Below are 21486 nucleotides of genomic sequence, written 5' to 3'. Positions count from 1 at the left end.
CAGAGAGAGACAGAGCATGAACAGGGGAGGGGCAGAGAGAGAGGGAGACACAGAATCGGAAACAGGCTCCAGGCTCTGAGCCATCAGCCCAGAGCCCGACGCGGGGCTCGAACTCACGGACCGCGAGATCGTGACCTGGCTGAAGTCGGACGCTTAACCGACTGCGCCACCCAGGCGCCCCTATTTGTATTTTTCTAACCTAAGTTCCAAAATGTTCAAATGCTTAGTCATGGGATATGTGCTCTTAAAATTTTAATAGACAGGGGCGCCTGGATGGCTCAGTCAGTTAAGCATCCAACTCTACTGTGGCTCAGGTCATGATCTCATGGCTGCACTGTCAGTGAGGAGCCTGCTTGGGATTCTCTCTCTCCTTCTCTCTCTGCCACTCCCCTGCTCATGCTCTATGTTTCTCTTTCTCAAAATAAAGAAATAAACTTTAAAAATAAAATAAAATTTTAACAGACATCACAAAATTTCTTTCTACAATAATTTATATTCTACTGTCAAACTGCCATTAGACATTTTTCTACATACCTGCCAATGGCTGATATTACAAATTAAGTTCTTGTGTATAGCAATCTGAGGATAAAAGTAGTCTGTTAAGGTTCCATTAATTACTAGTGAGTTTGTATTTATAGATCATTTTGCATTTAAAAAATTGAAAGCTAGGTCTTTGAACAGCCCAACAAAATAGATGGATGGCTAAGTAGCACTGGGAAAAAAGATACATGATAAACGAACAACACTGAGGAACAAAAAGGACACATAAAAGAACGCTACACACAACTTTAAACAATTTTCTTTAAAGATTTTATCTATACCCAACATGGGGCTCAAATTTACAATCCCAAGATCAAGAGTCGCATGCTCTACTGACTGAGCCAGCCAACTGCCCCACAGATAAATACGTATTTTTAAAAATCAAGTGAGGGGACCCTGGCTAGCTCAGTGGACTGCTTGAGCCTCTGACTTTCGATTTTGGCTCAGGTCATGATCTCACAGGGATTCTCTCTCTCCGCCCCTTCCCCTGCTCAAGCGCAGGCACCCACATGCTCTTTCTTGCTCTCAAATTAAGCAAACTTAAAAAATAATGAAAAATAAAAATAATATCAAGTAAAAATGGACCATTTTTAAAGAGAAATTTCCAAAAAAACCCTTTTTCTAAAATTAGTTCAAAAAGCAGGAATCAAATGAGACCACTAAAAATAGATGAAACTGAAATGCTAGAACAATTTTAAAAGGTGAGATTTTAAAAATTTTCAAGAAAAAGATAATTTCTACAATTGTTTTCCAAAAATCTAGAAAAATATAGAGCTACCCAACTTATTTTATTATATTAGAACCATCCTGAGTCCAAAACTGTACAAGAAAACAACAAAAATTTTAAAAAATAAAATTCTATAACGTATTCAAAAATAGGTAACAACATGTAGAGTTTACTCCAGAAAGCTAAGTATATGTTAACATTAAGAAATCTAGCCATGGAATTCTGTGTTTTAATAGTAAAGAGAAAAGCTACCTGATCATCTCAATAAATGATGAAGAAAACAAACCTAAAAAATTCAACACCTATTCATAATTTAAAACAAACAGGGGCTCCTGGGTGACTCAGTCAGTTGAGTGTCTCAGGTCATGATCTCACCTTCGTTGGGCTCTGTGCTGACAGCTCAGAGCCTAGAGCCTGCTTCGGATTCTGTGTCTCCTCTCTCTGCCTCTTCCCCACTCACACTGCCTCTCTCAAAAATTAACATTAAAACAAACAAACATGCACACAAACAAAAGCTTCTCAGGAAGTTAGGAACATATGAAGAGCTTTGTTTTTTTATTTAAATGTTTATTTATTTATTTGAGAGAGATCCAGGGAGGGGCAGGAAGAGAGAAAGAGAGGGAGAGAATCCCAAGTAGGCTCTGCACCGTCAGCCCAGAGCCCAATGAGGGACTCAGTCTCACAAACTGTGAGATCATGACCTGAGCCAAAATCAAGAGTCAGACACTCAACCACCGAGCCTGCCAGTGCCCCACAAATGAAGAGCTTTTTAAACGTGATAAAAAGACTATCTACCACAAACCTACAACACAGAGGTACATATATTACTAAATCCAGATTGGGAAACTACATGAAATTTTTCCTTAAAAGGACCTAATGTCCTTTCAAGAAATTGTCAATGACTTCCAGAATCATGCATTTTTAATCAAGAACATAATACTTCTGTTAAACACAGACTAGCATGATTACCTGTTTTAGTGCCTTCTTGCTGTGCTTCTGTGATGGAGAAATGACTTTACCTGCTGGAATGGTAGGTGATGGGCAGCCTGACTGGGGAGAGGATGGTTGTGACAGTCTAGACGATACTAGTTGGGGGGAAATGACAATAAAAAAGGTGGTTATCAGAGTTGCTATCAAGCACCATTCCTTCCCCAATCATATGCTGCTACCTGAATTAAGAAATGTGACCAAACACTTTTGGGAAGGATCTTCTTTTTGGAGTTCTACTGCAACAGCCTCCCTTTTCAGTTTATTTCCTCAGAAAGCTCTAGTGAAGGATGATAGGACGGGGAAGGGATGGGTGTTAGTATTCACTACTTTTCATTTTATTATTTTTCAATAGATTGATTGAAGCAGGAAGAATATAAACCATGAGTCATCAAATTAGATAAAACTGAGAAAAGATTCTAGAGCCTGTTGTACAGTATGTGTGTCTTAAGGTAAATCTGATGACAACATGATACAGTGGAAGGGCCCTGGGCTGACAGAAAGGGTCCAGTTTTCCCTATTTTAAAATGAAGGCAATAAGGCCATTCCACCTCAAAAACTCTAGAACAGCTTTAATTCTTATATTCCTTCATCTCTTATATCAATAGTTTCAGGCCCACCAGTCAGTGTGAGAGAGTTGTAGGATACCTCTAATAGTAGCAATGGACGTTTGCACAGGGTATAACCCCTCACTACTCATCACTTGTTTTATACCCCATCAGAGCTGAGCCAAACATCAGTCTTATGTGAACGAGGGTTTCCCCTTCAAGAGACTGTCCTCTTCTAATAAATAGCAATTACAGTTTTAGGTTCCGAAAAGTTCAGCAGTGCATGCAGCTCACGGCGAGAGATAACGAAATTGCTGATTCAGACCCTTTAATAATAAAATAATAATTGCTGCTGCTGGAGATGATTCTGGAATAGTGTTGACAGAGTGCGTGCTTACTGACACCTTCTCCTTTCCATGGAAGCTGGACTATAAAGGCCTGGATAGCAAAATGGCATCCCATTTAGCTATGGCTAAAGAGCTTTACGATACCATATAAAGTATGTTGGTAGGTAGCTACCTGATATAAAAATGCAGAAGCATGACTCATTGGAATACACAAGGTTTGGAAAATAGCATTTCCATGGATTCTTAGATGTCCTAACAAAGGAATACACAATAGATAACATTTCAAGAGGACAAGAGCAGATAATACTAAGAAGGTTGACTTGTTAGACTTGGTATTGGCTTTGCATTCCACCCTTATGACAGGGTTTATATATGGGAAAGAACTGACATACAGTAAGTGTGATGCTTAAAAAAGCTCACTGTAATCTATCATACAAGAATAAAATTGGGTAGTTCTTGAGATAACTGAGCGGCAAAAAGAAACCACATCCTCAGTCTACTTATATGGACCAATTTTAAAAAATAACAGCTTTACTGAGATAAAGCCCCATACTGGTTAACTGTCACCCCTGTTTCCCCTAACTATGCCTCTAATCCCAGGCAGTCACTAATCTACTTTCTGTCCCTATGCACTTGCCTATTCTAGACATTCCATATAAATGGAATCAAACAATATGTGCTCTTTCATGACTGTTTTTTTTCTTTTTTTTTTTTTAATTTTTTTTTTTCAACGTTTATTTATTTTGGGGACAGAGAGAGACAGAGCATGAACGGGGGAGGGGCAGAGAGAGAGGGAGACACAGAATCGGAAACAAGCTCCAGGCTCTGAGCCATCAGCCCAGAGCCTGACGCGGGGCTCGAACTCACGGACCGCGAGATCGTGACCTGGCTGAAGTCGGACGCTTAACCAACTGCGCCACCCAGGCGCCCCACATGACTGTTTTTTTCACTTAGCATGTTTTGAAGTTTCATCCATGTCAGAGCATGGATCAATACTTCCCTTTTATCACCAAATAGTATGCCATTGTACGCACACACTGCATTTTGTTTATTCATTAGCTGATGATCACTTGGGTCATTTACGTCTTTGGCCATTCTGAATGATGACGTGAAGAACACTCATCAGCACAATTTCATGTTGGACAGATGTTTTCAATTCTCCTGGGTTCATATCTTAAAGTGGAGTTGCTGGGTCTTACAGCAAGTCTATGGTTAACTTTTGAGGAACTGTCAAAATGTTTTCCAAAACGGCTATACCATTTTTATAATTCCACAGGAATGTATGAGGGTTCTAATGCTTGTCAACACTTGTTATTGCCTATCTTTTTCATTTGAACCGATGTTTTTAAAGGAACATAATGAAAATAAAGTTAAACACTATTAATATTTGACTATGCTCTTTCTCAACAATGGTTTGCAGAAATCTGAAAATATGCATTTCCTTACCTACCTCAAATACTGTCTAAAAATAAACAGAAAACAAAATAATTCCCTTAGAGAATATAAGAATTCCACTTTGCAGCCTGAAAAAGGAACAATAAAAGCTATCTGTATTACCACGGCAAACTGTTTGGACTGTTCCCCCTTAAGGCAAAAGCCCTTTCTAACAAATGAAACCATAAACACGTCTCAAAGCCAGCCAAAATAAATCACGAAAACTTCAGGACCCACCAAGTAAGGAGTATCTCCCAGATTTGACTTATGCCAAGTACTGGTCTCATAACGTCTATGAAACTGTCCTAACTTTCATATATTTAAGGCTCAGAACTACAAACAACAAACAAGATTTAAACACGTGCTGAGAAACTTCCCTCTCAGATTGCATTTTAGTGGCTACACTGTCTTCACACACAAGTTTATTAATAAGAACCAAAAGTAAGTATCTTGTGTGTATCTAATAGTGTGCTAGGTTCATGTGAACAGGATTTCACTGAACTACCCTTTAAGGTGGGTCCAAGTCCGCTTTCTATTCCCACCCAAACTCCTCCAATTCTCCCCTCAGAGATAACTAAGTAGTGTATTTGGGTTGGCATCCTTGCTGACCTTTTTCTACACAAAGAAAAAATATGAAAAGATTTTTAAGGACATATACTTATGCAAAAATTTAAATATACTTCTGTATATTGTGAGATTATCTAAATTTTACATATCAGGAAATGTAATTAGTTTGCCAAAGGTCTCAGACAGTAAGGGGCATAGCTAAGATCCAAACTGAGTATAGTTTCATTTTTTTATTTTTATTTTTATTTTGAGAGAGAGAAGAAAGTGTGTGTGTGCACAAGCCGGGGAGGGGCAGAGAGAGAGAATCCCAGTGTGTCAGCAGAGTCCAGTGTGGGCTCGAACCCATAAACTGTGAGACCATGACATGAGCTGAAACCAAGGGACGCTTCACAGACTGAGCCACCTAGGCGCCCTGCAAACTAGTATTATTTTCAGAATGAGTGGGTATTTGTTGTGAGCTGAATGGTGGCCACCAAAAAGCTATGTCCTAATCCCCAGAATCTGTGAATGTCACATTATTTGGAAAAAGAGTCTTGGCAGATGGAATTAAGTTAAGGATCTTGAGATGAGATCATCCTGGATTATCTCAGTGTCCTAAATCCAATGACACAGAGGACAGACAGAAAAGAAGGCGATGTGAAGACAGGCAGAGATTGGAGTGATGTGGCCACAAGGCAAGTAAGTCAGCAACCAGTAGAAGCTAAAAAAATACAAAAAACAGAGTTCTCCCCTAGAGCCTCTGTGGGGAGTGTGGCCCTGCTGATACCTGATTTCAGACTTCCGTTCTCCAGAACTGTGAGAAAATAAATGTTTCAAGGCACCTAGTTTGCGCTAATTTGTTATAGCAATCTCAGAAAAGTAACAGTATGTAAAATGATTTTAAAGTGTCATTGTCAATCCATAGATGTTTATGTATTTGAGATGTTTAAATCAAAAACAATCATTGCAAATTTGGCACTCAGATTGTCCCTTTTTGAGTTAGTGTGAGAACCTGTAAGTTGTAAACCATCTTTAGGACATGGCCTCAGCAGTAACCAACTGCTTCTCCTTGCTATCTAACAAGAAAGAGTCCGAGGCAACCTTGCATTTTTTTTTTACCCCAACTTGGATCAGCCACTTCTCCAAGGACCACTGATTATCTTTCAAATAGGAAATGGTATTAAAAGACTATGTGCTGCACCGAAGGGGGTAATCACTTGCTACAGGGTTACCACTGGTTCTAGGACTTTAATGGTTAGAACAAGAAAGGTCTTTTTTTTTTTTTTTTTTTAATGTTTGTTTATTTTTGATAGAGAGAGACAGAGTACAAGTGGAGGAGGGGCAGAGAGAGAGGGAGACAGAGAATCTGAAGCAGGCTCCAGGCTCTGAGCTGGCAGCACAAAGCCCACAGGGCTTAAACTCAGGAGCCATGAGATCATGACCTGAGCCGAAGTTGGGCACTTAACCAATTGAGCCACCCAAGCGCCCCGAAAGTCTTTTTTTTTAGAAGGAGAAAAATTCATGCACAGATAACAAATTTTAATTTTATATTACAGGACTGTCACTTAACTTTTCTGATTTTATACTTCTATCACTTCCCTTCTTCCCTGATAACCCTAGTTCCTAATAACATTACTGTAATTATTAATGTTTTTCTAATATACATCTAGTTGCAAAGAAACTGTACCAATATAATTACTGAAAACAAGACTACTCAAATATGGTTTAAGATGTCTTTGTGTCTGGACTCCTACACCTAAGATAGATCCCAAACAACTTACGTATGTCATTATGCCAGAAATTTGACATATACTTCAGTTTGCTTTGTTTCATATTTGTAGAAAGTAAACTTTAAAAACTTGTTTTAATTATGTAAAGCAATAAAACAAGTTACTTCCATATAAGCCTAGCTCCCTCCCCTATCTACACTACTTGATTACTTCTCTTCCCTTTTAGGAAATTGTTTGTATTAACTATCCTTCCATTTTTGTTTGCTTGTATTTTTGTTTTGGTGGAAACACAGTGTATATATTTTAATACTTTTGCTCTTTTTTTTTTTAAGCAAAAAAAAATCTGCACTGTAAGCTGTTCAAAATCTTGATTTTATTTAACTTAACTAACATATCCTGTGGAACATTCTAGAAGAGAATACAGATATCTTCCACATTCCTTTTTTAATAGCTACACCGAATTCCACTGTACAGATGTACCATAATTCCTTCAACCAGACTTTGGTGAGTATGTCCATTCTTTCTTGTCTTTTGTCTTATTACTACAATGTCTTAATCGGTGGTTCTTTAAGGTATTGTACCAAGAAAAACACCATCAGTAGCAAAAAATCTGTTGGAAATGCAAATTACTAGATCCCAGTCTAGATCTACTGAATCAGAAACTTGGAAGGTGGGGCCCAGGAATCTGTGTCATAATAAAATCTATGTGATTGAGAAGCATTAGTTTTAAGCTATGCTATTTTGTATTGTCGACAGTGTCTGAGGATTGATTCTTAGAGGTGGGTTTGCTAAGTCAACGGATAAAAATATATGCTTCCAGAAACAACACTTTAAAAAGTTTTATTATTCTCAGGTTTTAAAAGGAGCTCACCCATGTTTTCTCCTTTTAGTACTTGGTTTCATGTTTTACATTGTATCTCTCGTTTGTTTGAAATTTATCATGGAGTATGGTGTGAAAAATGAATCCATTTTCGTCGTTTTGGAAAATACAGCTCTAAATTCCCTTCTCTATCAGACTTTATCTCCACGGATTCTTTTGTCAGATTCATAATTGTATGTGTCATCTACACACAGAAGCAGCTTTCCCCTTTTTTTGTTGCTCACTGTTCCAACGGCTTTCTCTTGCTTACTTGTGTTGGAATATAAGAACTGAGATACTAGTCACCTTGTTCTTGACTTGTTCTAACCTAAGGGCAAGCCACTGGTGTTTCCCCATTAAGATGCTGTTTTTTTTGACTAAGTTATTATGTTAAAATAGTATCCACCAATTCTCTATTTTATTGAGTACTGAATTTACACAAAGGGCTTTTCAGCAAGTACAGAGATAAGATTTTCCATATTAGCTGTATTAATATGATAAAGTATAATGGATTTCCCAGTAATGAATCATACTTACAACCTAAAACCCTATTTTTTAAGGATATATAATTTTTTTTAAGTTTATTTATTTACTTTGAGAGACAGAGCATGCGCACACAGCCAGCGTGTGTGTGCAAGATTTGAACCCACACATCATGAAACCACAACCCGAGCCAAAACCAAGAGTCAACGCTTAACTGACTGAGCCATGCTGGCGCCCCAGGATATATAATTTTTTTAACATATGGCTGGATTTTGTATGTTAACCTTTAAGATCTTCCCTCAACGTTCACAAGACAGCTTTGTACTTTGTGGAAAGTTTTAAAATTTTACTTCGAAAAAGAATCTGGACGACCTTTTTTCCTGCACTGGAATAGTTTTAAAAACACTGGGATTGTTTGATCTTTAAACATAGTCTGTGAACAATGAATTTCTGTTTAAGTATGTGTTCTTTTGAAGGGGAGCTCTTCTATATCCCTCTTTGCATGAAACTTTATTGTTTAGATTTTCTATCTCTACTGGGTTCAATTTTTATGCATCCTGTTTTCCTACAAAATCATCTCACTTCATCTGAGTTCTTAAAGCTTGTGAAAAAGTCTTGTGGTTTAAAATTTTTGTTTCGGTATTTACTTCAATCTGAATTTGTATATCTTTTCTCTTTTTAAAGGTCAGTGAAGCTGGTCTCTTTTATTCATTTATTTTGAAACTGTTTCTATCATTGTCCCCCTCTCAAATTCAGTAATTTCCATTTTAATTCTTTTGTTCAGCTTTTTATTGCTTTACTTTGTTCTTTTTTTTTTTTTCTAGCTTTCTTGGTTGTATGTATATTATTTTTATTTATTGATAAGAGGTATTCAATGCCCTGATTTGTTTCCTGGTAACTACTTTGGCTGTAACTCACCCAGATGGCCCTACATTAACTGATTTCTGAATGTTAAACCAGCCTTGTACACTTAGGATAAATCCTATCTGGTGGTGATGTATAATTCCTTTTATAAATCATTGGATTCAATTTGCTAAATATTCTGTTGACAATTTTTGCATCCATGTTCATTAGAGACATTGGTCTGTAGTTTTCTTCTCATGTCTAGTTTTGGTATTAGTGTAATGCTGGACTCACAGAATGAGTTAGGAAGTATTCCCCCTGCCTCTATCCTCTGCAAGAGATCATACAGAATTGGTATAATTTCTTCCTTAAATGTTTGGTAGAATTCATTAGGGAATCAAAGTGAGCCTGGTCTTTTTTGTTCTGGAAGGTAAGTAATTACTGACTCAATTTCTTTTAACAGGCACAGGCCTGTTCAGATAGTCTATTTCTTCTTGTGGAAGTTTTGACAGATTGTGTCTTTCAAGGAACTGATCGATTTCATCTAGGTTATCAAATCTGTGGGCACAAAACTGTTCAGAGTAAAAACAAGAAAAACTGTTCATAGTATTCCTTTATTATCCTTTTAAGTCCATGGGATCTTTAATGATGGCCTCTCATATCTGATATTCATAATTAGCTTTCTTAGCTTTATTGATCTTTTCAAAGAATCAGCTCTTGGTTTCATTGATTCTATTCTACTAATATTCTGCTTTCAATTTCATTGATTTCTGCTCTAATTCTTAGTATTTCTTTTCTTCTGCTTAGATTTAATTTAGATTTTATTTGCTCTTTTTCTGCACTCTTAAAGTAGAGGCACAGATTACTAATTTGAGATCTTTCTTCTTTTCTAAACTAAATTTCCCTCTAACCCCTGCTTTCTTCACTGCATACCATGACTTTTGATACATTGTGTTTTCATTCTCATTCAGTTCAAAACATTAAAAAATTTCTCTTTTCTTCTTTGACCCATGTGTTATTCAAAAATGTGTTGTTTCTTTTTCTTTTTTCTTAAAAGTTTTTGTATTTATTTAAGTAATCTCTATATCCCACTGGGGCTCAAACTCACAACCCTGAGGATCAAGAGTTGCATGCTCCTCCAACTGGGCCAGCCAGGTGTCCCTCTATTACTGACTCTTAGTTTAATTTCACTGCGGTCTGAGAGCAGACATTATATCATTCCCATTCCTTTACATCTGTTAAGACGTGTTTTATGGACCAGAAGAAACTGTATCTTCGTGTCAGTGGGAGAGTCAATCTTAGGGATGTACTGGATGATATTAAAATTAAGAAACTGTATTCATCAAAATAAAGTTTTCAGAAAATAAAAAAGGCCACAAAGGAGAAGTTACTTATAAGATATACATTCAATTAGGTAATATATGAAGAACTAAGGAAAAGATGACCCATGAAAAATTGAAAACACTGGAAAAGGCATTGCACAAAGGAGGCCATCCAAATGATTACTAATGAAAAGGAGTCCAATTCTGTTGGCCATGATGAAAATAGAATTTAAAACCATAAGGGACACTATTACACAGTAACCAAAGTCTAAAATGTAAAAGACTGACCGTTGGTGAGCATGTGAAATATTAGTTGAACTCTCATACATTACTGGTATGGCTATAAATTGGTACAAGCACTTTGGAAAACTGTCTGGTAATACACACTACACTTAACTCTTCTCCCAAGTATATACCAAAAGAAATGGGGGGGGTTGGGGGGGGAGACATACACAAAAGCATTCACAATAAAGTTAATAAAATAGGCAAAAACTAGAAATAGAAATAACCTGATGTTCATCAATGGTAGAATCGATAAATAAATTGAGGTACTGGGAAATATTTATAAAATAGAATACTCTTCAGTTTTAAGAATCTGATGAATAGGGGCACCTGGGTGGCTAAGTTGGTTAAGCATCTGACTCGTTATCAGCTCAGATCATCTCACAGTTCATGAGATCGAGCTCCATGTTGGGCTCTGTGCTGATAGCAAGGAGCCTGCTTGGGATTCTCTCTCTCTCTCTCCCTCTCCCTCTCTCTCTCTCTCTCTCTCTCTCTCTGTCCCTACTCCCCCCTCAAAATAAATAAACATGAAAGAGAAAAAAATTTTAATGAAAATATTTAAAAATAAAACAAAAATTTTTAAGGAATATGAATAAGATACACAAGAATTTGGATGAAATCTTACAAGAGCACAGAGAGGGCCACTGGGGTGCTGACGCTATTTTGTTCTTTGAGCTGAATACTGGTTCATGGTGCTGTCCCATTTGTGAAAATTCAACAAGCTGTATACTTACAATATCTGCACTTTTTTGGATATATATAATCAAAAATTTTAAAACAGGTAAAACTAATCTATACCAACACAAGGGGCAGAAGTTTTTGCGCAGTGGCTAGAGATGGCATAATGCCTCTGCAGTGCTAGTGAAGGATCATTATAGTTAATTATTTACTTATGGAGGTGCAGTTATTTTCCACTCTCATTTCAAAACAAGGGCTTGTTAAAGAAATACAGCATCCCCAACAGTTTCTAAGGTTGACAAATCATTTAAACCACTGCTGTTTAAATGTGGTCCAGCTAAACCATTGCCGTTCAAATACAGGTCTGCTACAAGAGAAATAACAACAGTGAGAATATGCATTTAGACACTTTCATAGAAATCTGACACTGCTGGTCATTTTTTATGTATTTTACGTAGGTATCAGTGCACAAAGGATAGAGGAGGGGGGAGAGAATGGTCCTTTGTGATGAAAAGTTTGAGAATAAACCAGCTAGCTGAGGAGGGGAGGATGCAGGGTAGGGGGTGTACAGGAAGGGCTTGGGAATAGTGCCCACAGTCACAAAATAAGGAACCAAGATTTCCTAGGGCTATATCCTACAAGATGAACATATTAAGAATAAGACACTGTTTGAAAAATAAACATTAAGGCTGCATTTTAACTTCATCAAGCCCCTGCTTATAATCTTTTTAAAAAAACGAATTACATTTATTTCTTGGTAGATAGTATGTGTGCTTGCACATACGATTTTTCAGTGCACAAATTCATGTGAAAGACACATATTTCTTTAGTTCTCAAACCAACACCAAGCAGTGGGAAAGCAAACCTCTGTTATGTTTTTTGCCTTCTCTCCATTCCAACGTTTTCCGGGTTTCATGGATCCCTAATGATTAAGTGCTGGGACACCAGCGTGTTGGCCCAAAGGTCCCACAAGGCCTGAGACATGTTTATAATCCTAATCTTACAAAGTGGCACTTAGAGAAAAATAATCCCTCACACTTCTGTACTACCAGTTATACGTTTAACTTCAAATAAAACCAACTAATGTCACCAATTAATCTCATCCTGAATTAAGGAAATCTACTCAAAACAAATGATTTTCAACAGTAAAATGGAAATAAATTCTTTTAACCTATATACCAGTGAACAAAAATGAATTGAACTAACATAAATGTAAAGGCCGCTTTTAGGAAACGGACTTGAGCAATGAATGCAGAGCAAGGCAACCCCTTGGCTGAATACAGACATCAGGCAACCCATCTCCAAACATCCACAGGCAGTAACTGACCAAGGGGTACTTACAACCAGGCACAGTTACCAAAAAAGGGAAAATTCCATACATCCCCATACCTCCTCACCTTTCCCCCTTTAAAAACAGCCCCCAACCACTGCCTCAAGTCAGACGGCCTCTCCTCTAGGGTCCTGCCTGCTGCTCCCTTGCAGTGTGTTCAATAAACTCCTATCGCCTAGGTTCTGCCTCAGGTGAATTCTTTCAATGCCTATTGCCCCACATTTGGAGGACCCCATCCAATAGGAAGAGACATCACAATAAACACTAGTAAGTAGAAAAAACAAATCAAAGCTAGTATATTTAACTAACTGCGATTTAAATAAAAACTTGAAAGAAAAAAATAATAAAACAGAAAAACTAAGGGGCACCTGGGTGGCTCAGTTGGTTAAGTGTCCAACTCTTGACTTCAGATCAAGTCTCACGGTTCGTGGGATTGACCCCCAACTGGGCTCTGGCACTGTCAGCAAGGAGCTTGGGATTCTCTCTCCCCTCTTGCTCTCTGCCCCTCTCTCTCTCGCTCACATGCATGTTCATGCATGTGCACGCACTCTCTTTCTCTCGTTCAAAAACAAACTTTATTAAAAAGAGAAATAAAATTTTTTTTTAAAAAGCTAGTATATTAACTCAGATCTTAAGTGGACAAAAGGATGAGACCAACAGCAAATGGACTATAAACAAAAATTTCGTTCCTCTTGGTATGTGGCTACAAACATTTGAAAGAGTCAGCAGGGTTGTTATTCTCTGATCCAGAATACCACATTTCTTAATCCTCCTACTAAATTACTTTATGGGGCGCGCTGGTTGCTCAATCAGTTAAGCGTCCGGCTTCGGCTCAGGTCATGATCTTGTTTCGCGGGTTGGAACACTGCATCAGGCTCTCTGTTGTCAGCACAGAACCCTCTTCTGATCCTCTGTCCCCCTCTCTCTGCCCCTCCCTGCTTGTACTCTCTCTCAAAAGTAACATTAAAAAACATTACTTTAGGGGCACGTGGGTGGCTCAGTCGGTTAGGCGGCCGACTTCAGCTCAGGTCATGATCTTGCGGTCCGTGAGTTCGAGCCTCGCGTCGAGCTCTGTGCTGACAGCTCAGAGCCTGGAGCCTGTTTCAGATTCTGTGTCTCCCTCTCTCTGACCCTCCCTGTTCATGCTCTGTCTCTGCCTGTCTCAAAAATAAATAAAAACGTTAAAAAAATTTTTTTTTAAAAAAACATTACTTTATGCACACCAATACCCTATAAATAATGGAGACTAGCACTAAATATTAAGTCTGATCCCTACTTCTTTCCCGTACTTTCTTTCCACAAATCCCCTTTTCCACCCAAACTTTACTTCATCATATGGCTTCCTGAAAACACTGTACACATGCTGCTACTTTCTTGCCTTTATGTATGTTTTTTTTTTCATGATATATCCTGTATTCCTCAGAAGTTATACCCCCAATGGAAGGAAGTATATTAAAATATTATTCTAGGGGTGCCTGGGTGGCTCAGCAGGTTAAGCATCCGACTCTTGGTTTCAGCTTAAGTCATGATCTCATGGTTTGTGACTCTGAGCCCCTGGTTGGGCTCTGCACTTACAGCTGCAGAGCCTGCTTGGGATTCTCTCTCTTCCTCTCTCTCTCTCTGACCCTCTCCTGCTCATGCTCTCTCTCTGTCTCAAAATAGACATTAAAAAAATTATCCTATAGCTTACACAAGCTGTAGTAACCCAGGTAAAGTTAACTATTCCCTTCTCTAATGCTGCCATAACATGACACATATAAACACTTGTTACTTATTAAACTCATTTGCTAATTGCTTCTTTTTCTATCCTTCTAGCTATGGATAGGGCCCACACCTTATTCAAATTGGTTTCCCAAATACCTGGCAAATAATACATATGTACTGGAAAATGAATGAGTGTGGCAAGCATTTTAAATAGAGATAATTCTTTCGTTTTATAAATCTACTAATGGCCTAAAGAATACTTCCCAAGTATATCCTGACCTACTGGTACTCCAATGTGGACTGCTCAACAGCTTAAAAGCACTCGTATTTAGAGAACATGTTCAGTATCTGATTAGAAACAAAAATGTTTGGGGCGCCTGGGTGGCGCAGTCGGTTAAGCATCCGACTTCAGCCAGGTCACGATCTCGCGGTCCGTGAGTTCGAGCCCCGCGTCGGGCTCTGGGCTGATGGCTCAGAGCCTGGAGCCTGTTTCCGATTCTGTGTCTCCCTCTCTCTCTGCCCCTCCCCCGTTCATGCTTTGTCTCTCTCTGTCCCAAAAATAAATAAACGTTGAAAAAAAAAAAAAGAAACAAAAATGTTTGCTTTCATATAAACACATAGATACAATATTAACAAATTCTGATAAAAAGATCAGCAGTTACTTACTATTTGATTTTTAAAACCCAGCAAACTAGTAGAGAAATGAGTTTTTAAGCTTAAGATTGTTTTCAGAAAAATATTTAAAATAAATTTCAGAACTTGAGGCTCATTAAAGCCACTTTTACATAGTTTACTCAAGTAGTTTCAGATTGTTGGATAACTGGTACTACCCACTGAGTACGTGTTCAGAAAGTACTACTTTTCAGATATATCACATCATTGAGAATTTTCCATTTCAATGGATGATTATACTCAACAAGATCAAAAGGATACAGACTATCCATGCTAGATGCCTCTGAATTAGAGGCCTTAGCAAATAGACCCTGACTATTTTCTTTTTTCCTGAAGATATTTGATGGGTCCCTCTGAAGTATCAGAAATACTATCAGAGAGGTGCCTGGGTGGCTCAGTCATTAATCATCCGACTTCAGTTCAGGTCATGATCTCATGGTTCATGGGTTCGAGCCCCGTGTCAGGCTCTGTGCTGACAGCTCAGAGCCTGGAGCCTGCTTCGGATTCTGTGTTTCCTTCTCTCTCTGCCCCTCCCCCACTTATGCTGTCTCTGTCTCTCAAAAATAAATAAATGACAAAAAAAATTTTTTTTTAAGAAATAGTATCAGAAATAATGAAGCAGTAACATTACAAGTGAAGCTTAGCTTCCTACAATTGAAGGATTAACAGCTGAAAGACTGATAACAACTGAAGTATCCAAACTGTTTTAATTTTCATCACCAGTAATCCTTCTCTTAAGGGAGAGTTCTTTTTTCACAATAGTTTTCTTTTGAGTAGTTTCATTTCTAGAAGTTAACAGACTTTTAGTTTTTTACGTACCCTCTTCCTACTCCAAGTGCAGTCTCCTTCAAACTTGGCAGGGTGTGGCTACTACAATTAATATTCGAACAATGCCCTAATCAAAGATGGAGAGGATACCTGGGTACCCTACCTATCCAAGTCCTAACAGTGGAGCCATCCTTAATATATGACAGAGCTAAAACCTCTGACTCAGCCACCAACCACACCAGAGAAGAAAGAGAACATCTCTCTCAAACTCTCTCTCTCCACATAAGTTAACTCTGCCCAAAGGAGTTTTTCTCCACAGTGTACTAATTTTTAAAGGAGACATTTCTATAAATAATCATCCTCATTTAGTAAACTTACATGTATAAATGATGTTATAGGGCAGGCAGGTCTTTGGTATTTTAAATAACTCCAAACATAGTATTTGTCAAATTTCTGATTTAAAATACCTCTGCATAAGCGATAAAATTAACATTAGATCATGCCCCTGGAAAGAATTTGTAATTCCTTGTAAGTCAAAAGGTATATCTTACATAATTAATTTTTCTTTTAAGACATTTTAAAAGCAGGCCAAAATTTAACAAAACTTTTTTCTATCAGAAGATAAAAATAATACTTCTATATTTGCTTCATGCTGCAATATTTGTATTTTATTTGGGGGAAAAGACAGAGACTTCACTTAGCTATGATCCTATTAAAAAAAAAAAAAAAAGCAACAAAAAAAGTTGACTCTAATCATTTTTTTCTAGATTTACTCCGCCTTACCTTGGCATGGAATCCCATAAAGCTCTTCTCTGAACATGGTTTCCTGTCTGACAATTAGGAACCAAAGCTATGAACTTCTAAGTTCTTCCACTTTACATGGAAATCAATAAACTAGTTTTAATATTGGACTGAATTTCAAAGTTCTGTTCTCTGTGCCTATTTGGCTGAAAGGTATACCTATTATCAAGAAAGGTTCTATCGATTTTCAACTAGAAGTACCAGTTCTGCTGTCAGAGCTCTTTATTTTTGTACATAAAAGGAAGTGGGTTTTGATACTATCTCAATGTTCTTCCTGTCTTACAATGCATTTGAAATAAAATGATGTCAGATTGAGAGTAACAGCCCTAAATAAGAAAACGGAATAGGCACAATTACTTTGCTTTCCCTTTATTAATAACTGTAACTGATTTAAAACTGCTCTGCTGCATGTTGCTACTAGCACTGCTAACTACAAGTTTTCCACTTTCATTTGCACTGGACTACAAAAACATTCCCGGATTATATAATATACACCTAAAAATTTACCTATCTAAGCCATATGCCATATGTACGACCCATGAATGAGAGAAGCACTTTCTATGAGAAATGAAATCATTCTTCGTTACTGGTAGCTCAGCAAAGAGTAAACATGAATTCCACATGACATCATGCGCCCCTCTTATCTTTATCTTCCAAACACCATTTAGCCCATTCTACTCTTAGTTTACTGAACTTCCTATAATGAGAAAAGAGCTTTACAGAACATCTCATCTTAACGTAAACTGAGGATAAATACTCAATAATGTGATAATTTCTAGAAAAGCAATGAATACAAAGGCAGTTCAATAACAATTTATTTAGATCACAATTCTGAATTTGCTACTACTTCTTCTTCTATTATCTTCTATTACTATGCCAAGTATAGCACAAGGTTATGCTATTTTAGATCTATTAACCTATTAACAATGGGATTCTATTGCTATTTCTTTAACGTTTATTTATTTTTGAGACAGAGAGAGACAGAGCATGAACGGGGGAGGGTCAGAGAGAGGGAGACACAGAATCTGAAACAGGCTCCAGGCTCTGAGCTGTCAGCACAGAGCCGGACGCAGGGCTCGAACTCAGACCGCGAAATCGTGACCTGAGCCGAAGTCGTTTGCTCAACCGACTGAGCCACCCAGGCGCTCCTCCTCTTAATTTCTTAGAGATAGGCTTTACCAAACATGTAACAGCCCCTACTCACAACAGCTACTGCTGCATATGTGGCTATTGAAAAGGAGAGACCTCCAAGACCATGATTTTGTTCCCAAATTCACTAGTCTGACCAACGTTGTTATTGATTTCTGTTTCCAGCCATATCTAGAAATTATGAATCTTGCTAACTGCTTCTCTTGCTTAATGACTTGGCTTGGTTCCTAATCTTAGAACAATTTCCAAACTTAAAAGTTTAAACTGGAGACAAGCAGGAGATATAGACCCCTTACCACTTTTGGCTACACCCTCCCAAAAAAAGATCCTTAGTGGAATCTAAGGAATGTAAAGCCATGGACCACACCTCCTTTCACTACTGACAGGGTGTGTGTATACACACACACACACACACACACACACACACACACACACACGAATAATTACCACAGGTACTAGCTTTATTTGACTTTATACCATTTGTTCCTAGTATCTGAGGTCTAGGTTGCTCTCTTAAGTGGTTGTGATCTTAAAGCTAAAATCCTGATTACAAAATGTGCCCAAATTGCATGTGTGGTAGCTTTACCAGAGGACACAAATGATGCCACCAATCATCTCAGTTCTCTCCAGGAGTAGCACATGCATGAATGCAGTGATGGTAATGAATCAGACTGCTTTTCTCATACAGTTCCACATCAATAGTTCCAAAGGCACCTAAAATTAATGAATCCAGGATTCCTACATATATAACTCTCGTTTCTAGATCCAAAGAGAGCTGACCTATAACACAAACCTAAGAGGATATCCAAGCTAGGGACACTCTCGGATGTCTATTTTGTTCTGGAATATCCCTATATCAGTCCTTGTAAAGAAACCACCATGATTTGGCTTAAAATCTGCCCTGCATGTACAGCTGAATTTATGAATACTGAGGTGAAAACAATTTGCCCTCTTTAAGAAGACTCTGACAAGAAGCTACAGATAATCGGCAAGAATAGATAATAAAATGCATCCTTAAGTGGAAAATCCATCTCAGGTAAGTTGTAGCAACAAAGACACTATTCCCTAAAAAAAGTTTTTTGGATAAGCTATGAAGCAGACACCAAGCAGGAAAGAGCAAAGACCATCAGACTAAATTTAGGCTTTGCTAGCAGAAATGAAAAGCATTCTTTTCCAAGCAAGCATATAGCTGTTAGGGCGAAAAATGCTCAAATTTTAGAAGAGAAGATTAAAGAGACAAGAAAAAAAATTAGAACAGTCTTTAAAAAAAAAAAAAAAAAAAAGGCTATGGCTGACCAAGAACTGAAAATAAATCCAGATAAAACCTAGAGCTATATATGGAAACCAATTTGACAATAAATTTCATATATTGAAAACAATAAAAATAAAAAATAAATAAATAAATAAACCTAGAGCGATGTTGTCCAACCGATAGCCACTAGCCACATGTGGCTATTTAAGTTAAAAAAGAAAAAAATTCAGTTCCCAAACTGCCATATTTGAAGGGCTCAATAGACACGTGTAGCTACTGGCTATGTTGGGTTGGACCTCCATAGACACAGGGCATTTCCATCACTGCAAGAAATTCAACTGGACGGTACCGATCTAAAGGGAAAGGGTAAGAGACGGACTGTCCTAGGGTCTGAAAAAAGAGGAGCTAACGAGGGCATTTGTCCTATAGCATTCAGTACTTTATTGAGAGATCAGGTGGATTTACCTTTCCTTTTCCACCTGCTCTTTTTTCCCTCCTTGTTGCTGCCACCATCACTGCTGCTGCTGCTGTTCTCAGAACTCTGGGAATCTGACTGACCATCACTGCTTTCTTCTGAACCTTCTGATAGCTCTTTCACCCCATCCGGCACATCTTTCTGAAAATGTAGGCATCCAATTAGGATTAATCATTACCATTTCAGCAAATAGGAATTAAATTTCTGATATGCATTGTTTGCAACTTAACTGTGCTGATTAATTTTTAGTATTATAGGATTCAGTAGCAGAACCAGCAATATTTTCTGAATTCCTGTCATCTCTCTTCTTTGGGTCAATTTAGCTAATGTTTCCATCTACATCCAAAGATAAAAATTATACATGACAATCATATGCAAGCACAATACAGAGGCTCAAATTAGACAAAAACTGGAAATATATTAAGTCCAAGTAAATGAGGAAATGTTCAGAATAAAACAAGTATATAATAAAAATTTTGTAAAAGGTAGATATATTCATCATCCATATATATATATATATGTACATATATATATATACATGTACATATATATATATACATACACATTATTTGCATGTACGTACCATTATGTATTATGAATTCAGTTGAGTCTGGTTAGGAACAGATACTGTATTATTTGAATCTGATTCCTACATATTGGTTAGTAAGTAGCAAGAGTCAAATATAAAAGAAATTAAAAATTATTTTGTATTTTTAAGTAATCTGAAAACATGGGGCTCGAACTTACAACCCCAAGATCAAGAATCACGTGCTCTACCAGAATGCCCTACCAACTGAGCCAGCCAGGCACCGCAAAAGGAATAATTTTTTTAAACACTTGGGCACCTGGGTGGCTCAGTCGATTGAGCGTCTGACTTTGGCTCAGGTCATGATCTCACAGCTCGTGAGTTCAAGCCCCGCGTCGGGTTCTGTGCTGACAGCTCAGAGCCTGGAGCCTGCTTCTGCTTCTGTGTCTCCCTCTCTCTCTGCCCCTAACCCACTCACATTCTGTCTCTGTCTCTGTCAAAAATAAATAAACATTAAAAAAAAAATTAAAAAAAAAAAACTCATAAGAATCTTTGGTTTCTACATTGGATAGTGAGATTGCTAATCAGAAAGGATAACCTGTGTCAGCACAGTATATGAGAAATATAACAGTATATGCTGCAAGATCAAGAACTTGGAAATAAAAACTTTCTGGGTTTGAATTCTGGCTTTATCTTCTAATTATGCAGCTTTGGCCAAAGTCTTAACCTCATATGCTTCAGTTTACCTGTCTATACCGTGGGGATAATAGTACCTACCTTAAAAGATTATTCAGAAATTAAATGAGTTAAATGTAAAATGCTTAGAATAGTGCCTGGCATATAATAAGAGCTTAATAAATATTAACTACTATATATGTATATAGTATATAAAAATATACACACATAAATATACATATTAATGTTATTTCTAAGGTATGAAACTATGGATGGTTCTTTTTTCCTCTCAATGTATTTTTTTTATTTTCCCACATAATTAATTTTTATAATCAGATAAAAAATAATTCTGACATGTAACCCTCCTACCTACAACTGGCACTCAGAACATTACAGCCAAGATAATAACCTCTGATCTAGTAAGGAACTGATACTTCCCACTTATGTTTATATCCTAGTGCCATTTCTAAGTCATTTCTTATGTTATATACTTTCTTAAAATACACACCCTATATTTTTGTATTCTTTCCTTCAAAATGCAGGACTTTTACAGTTAGTTGCCAGCCAGACCTCCTGACCCGTAGGTTCAACAAGTATTTTAAGTACAAACATAATGCTTCTTAAACTTAAACTTGTGACCCTTTCAGGATCAGCTGGTCAACTGTGCACGCCCCAAATCTCAGAATCATTTCACCTCATCATTACCAACTCCATATAGTATACATTTTATTTCTGTAATGTCCCTCGCCTCTATCTCTTTTACCACTCTCATGGTTCAGGCCAATTATCTCTTGCAAACAATCCCTGC

The 21486-nt window shown here is 37.5% G+C and overlaps 1 protein-coding gene across 5 annotated transcripts in view; it reads right to left on the bottom strand.

The window, feature by feature from the left end:
• ASXL2 (ASXL transcriptional regulator 2) overlaps window positions 1-21486 on the bottom strand; it is a 131392-nt gene that overhangs the window by 31205 nt on the left and 78701 nt on the right. For 2 of the 5 annotated variants that reach the window (XM_045447498.1, XM_045447497.1), the window contains 2 exons: window positions 19468-19618; window positions 2237-2352 (listed from right to left, as the gene is read on the bottom strand). In XM_045447498.1, coding sequence (XP_045303454.1) covers window positions 2237-2352; window positions 19468-19618 — 267 coding nt within the window. Of the gene's footprint in view, window positions 1-2236; window positions 2353-2436; window positions 3668-16583; window positions 17526-19467; window positions 19619-21486 lie in introns of those variants that run through there. The other 3 variants (XM_045447499.1, XM_045447501.1, XM_045447500.1) reach the window with 3 other exon arrangements.

This window comes from Leopardus geoffroyi, chromosome A3 (assembly GCF_018350155.1).
Source record: "Leopardus geoffroyi isolate Oge1 chromosome A3, O.geoffroyi_Oge1_pat1.0, whole genome shotgun sequence".
Taxonomy (NCBI): Eukaryota; Metazoa; Chordata; class Mammalia; order Carnivora; family Felidae; genus Leopardus; species Leopardus geoffroyi.
This window is presented reverse-complemented; position numbering and strand designations above follow the sequence as displayed.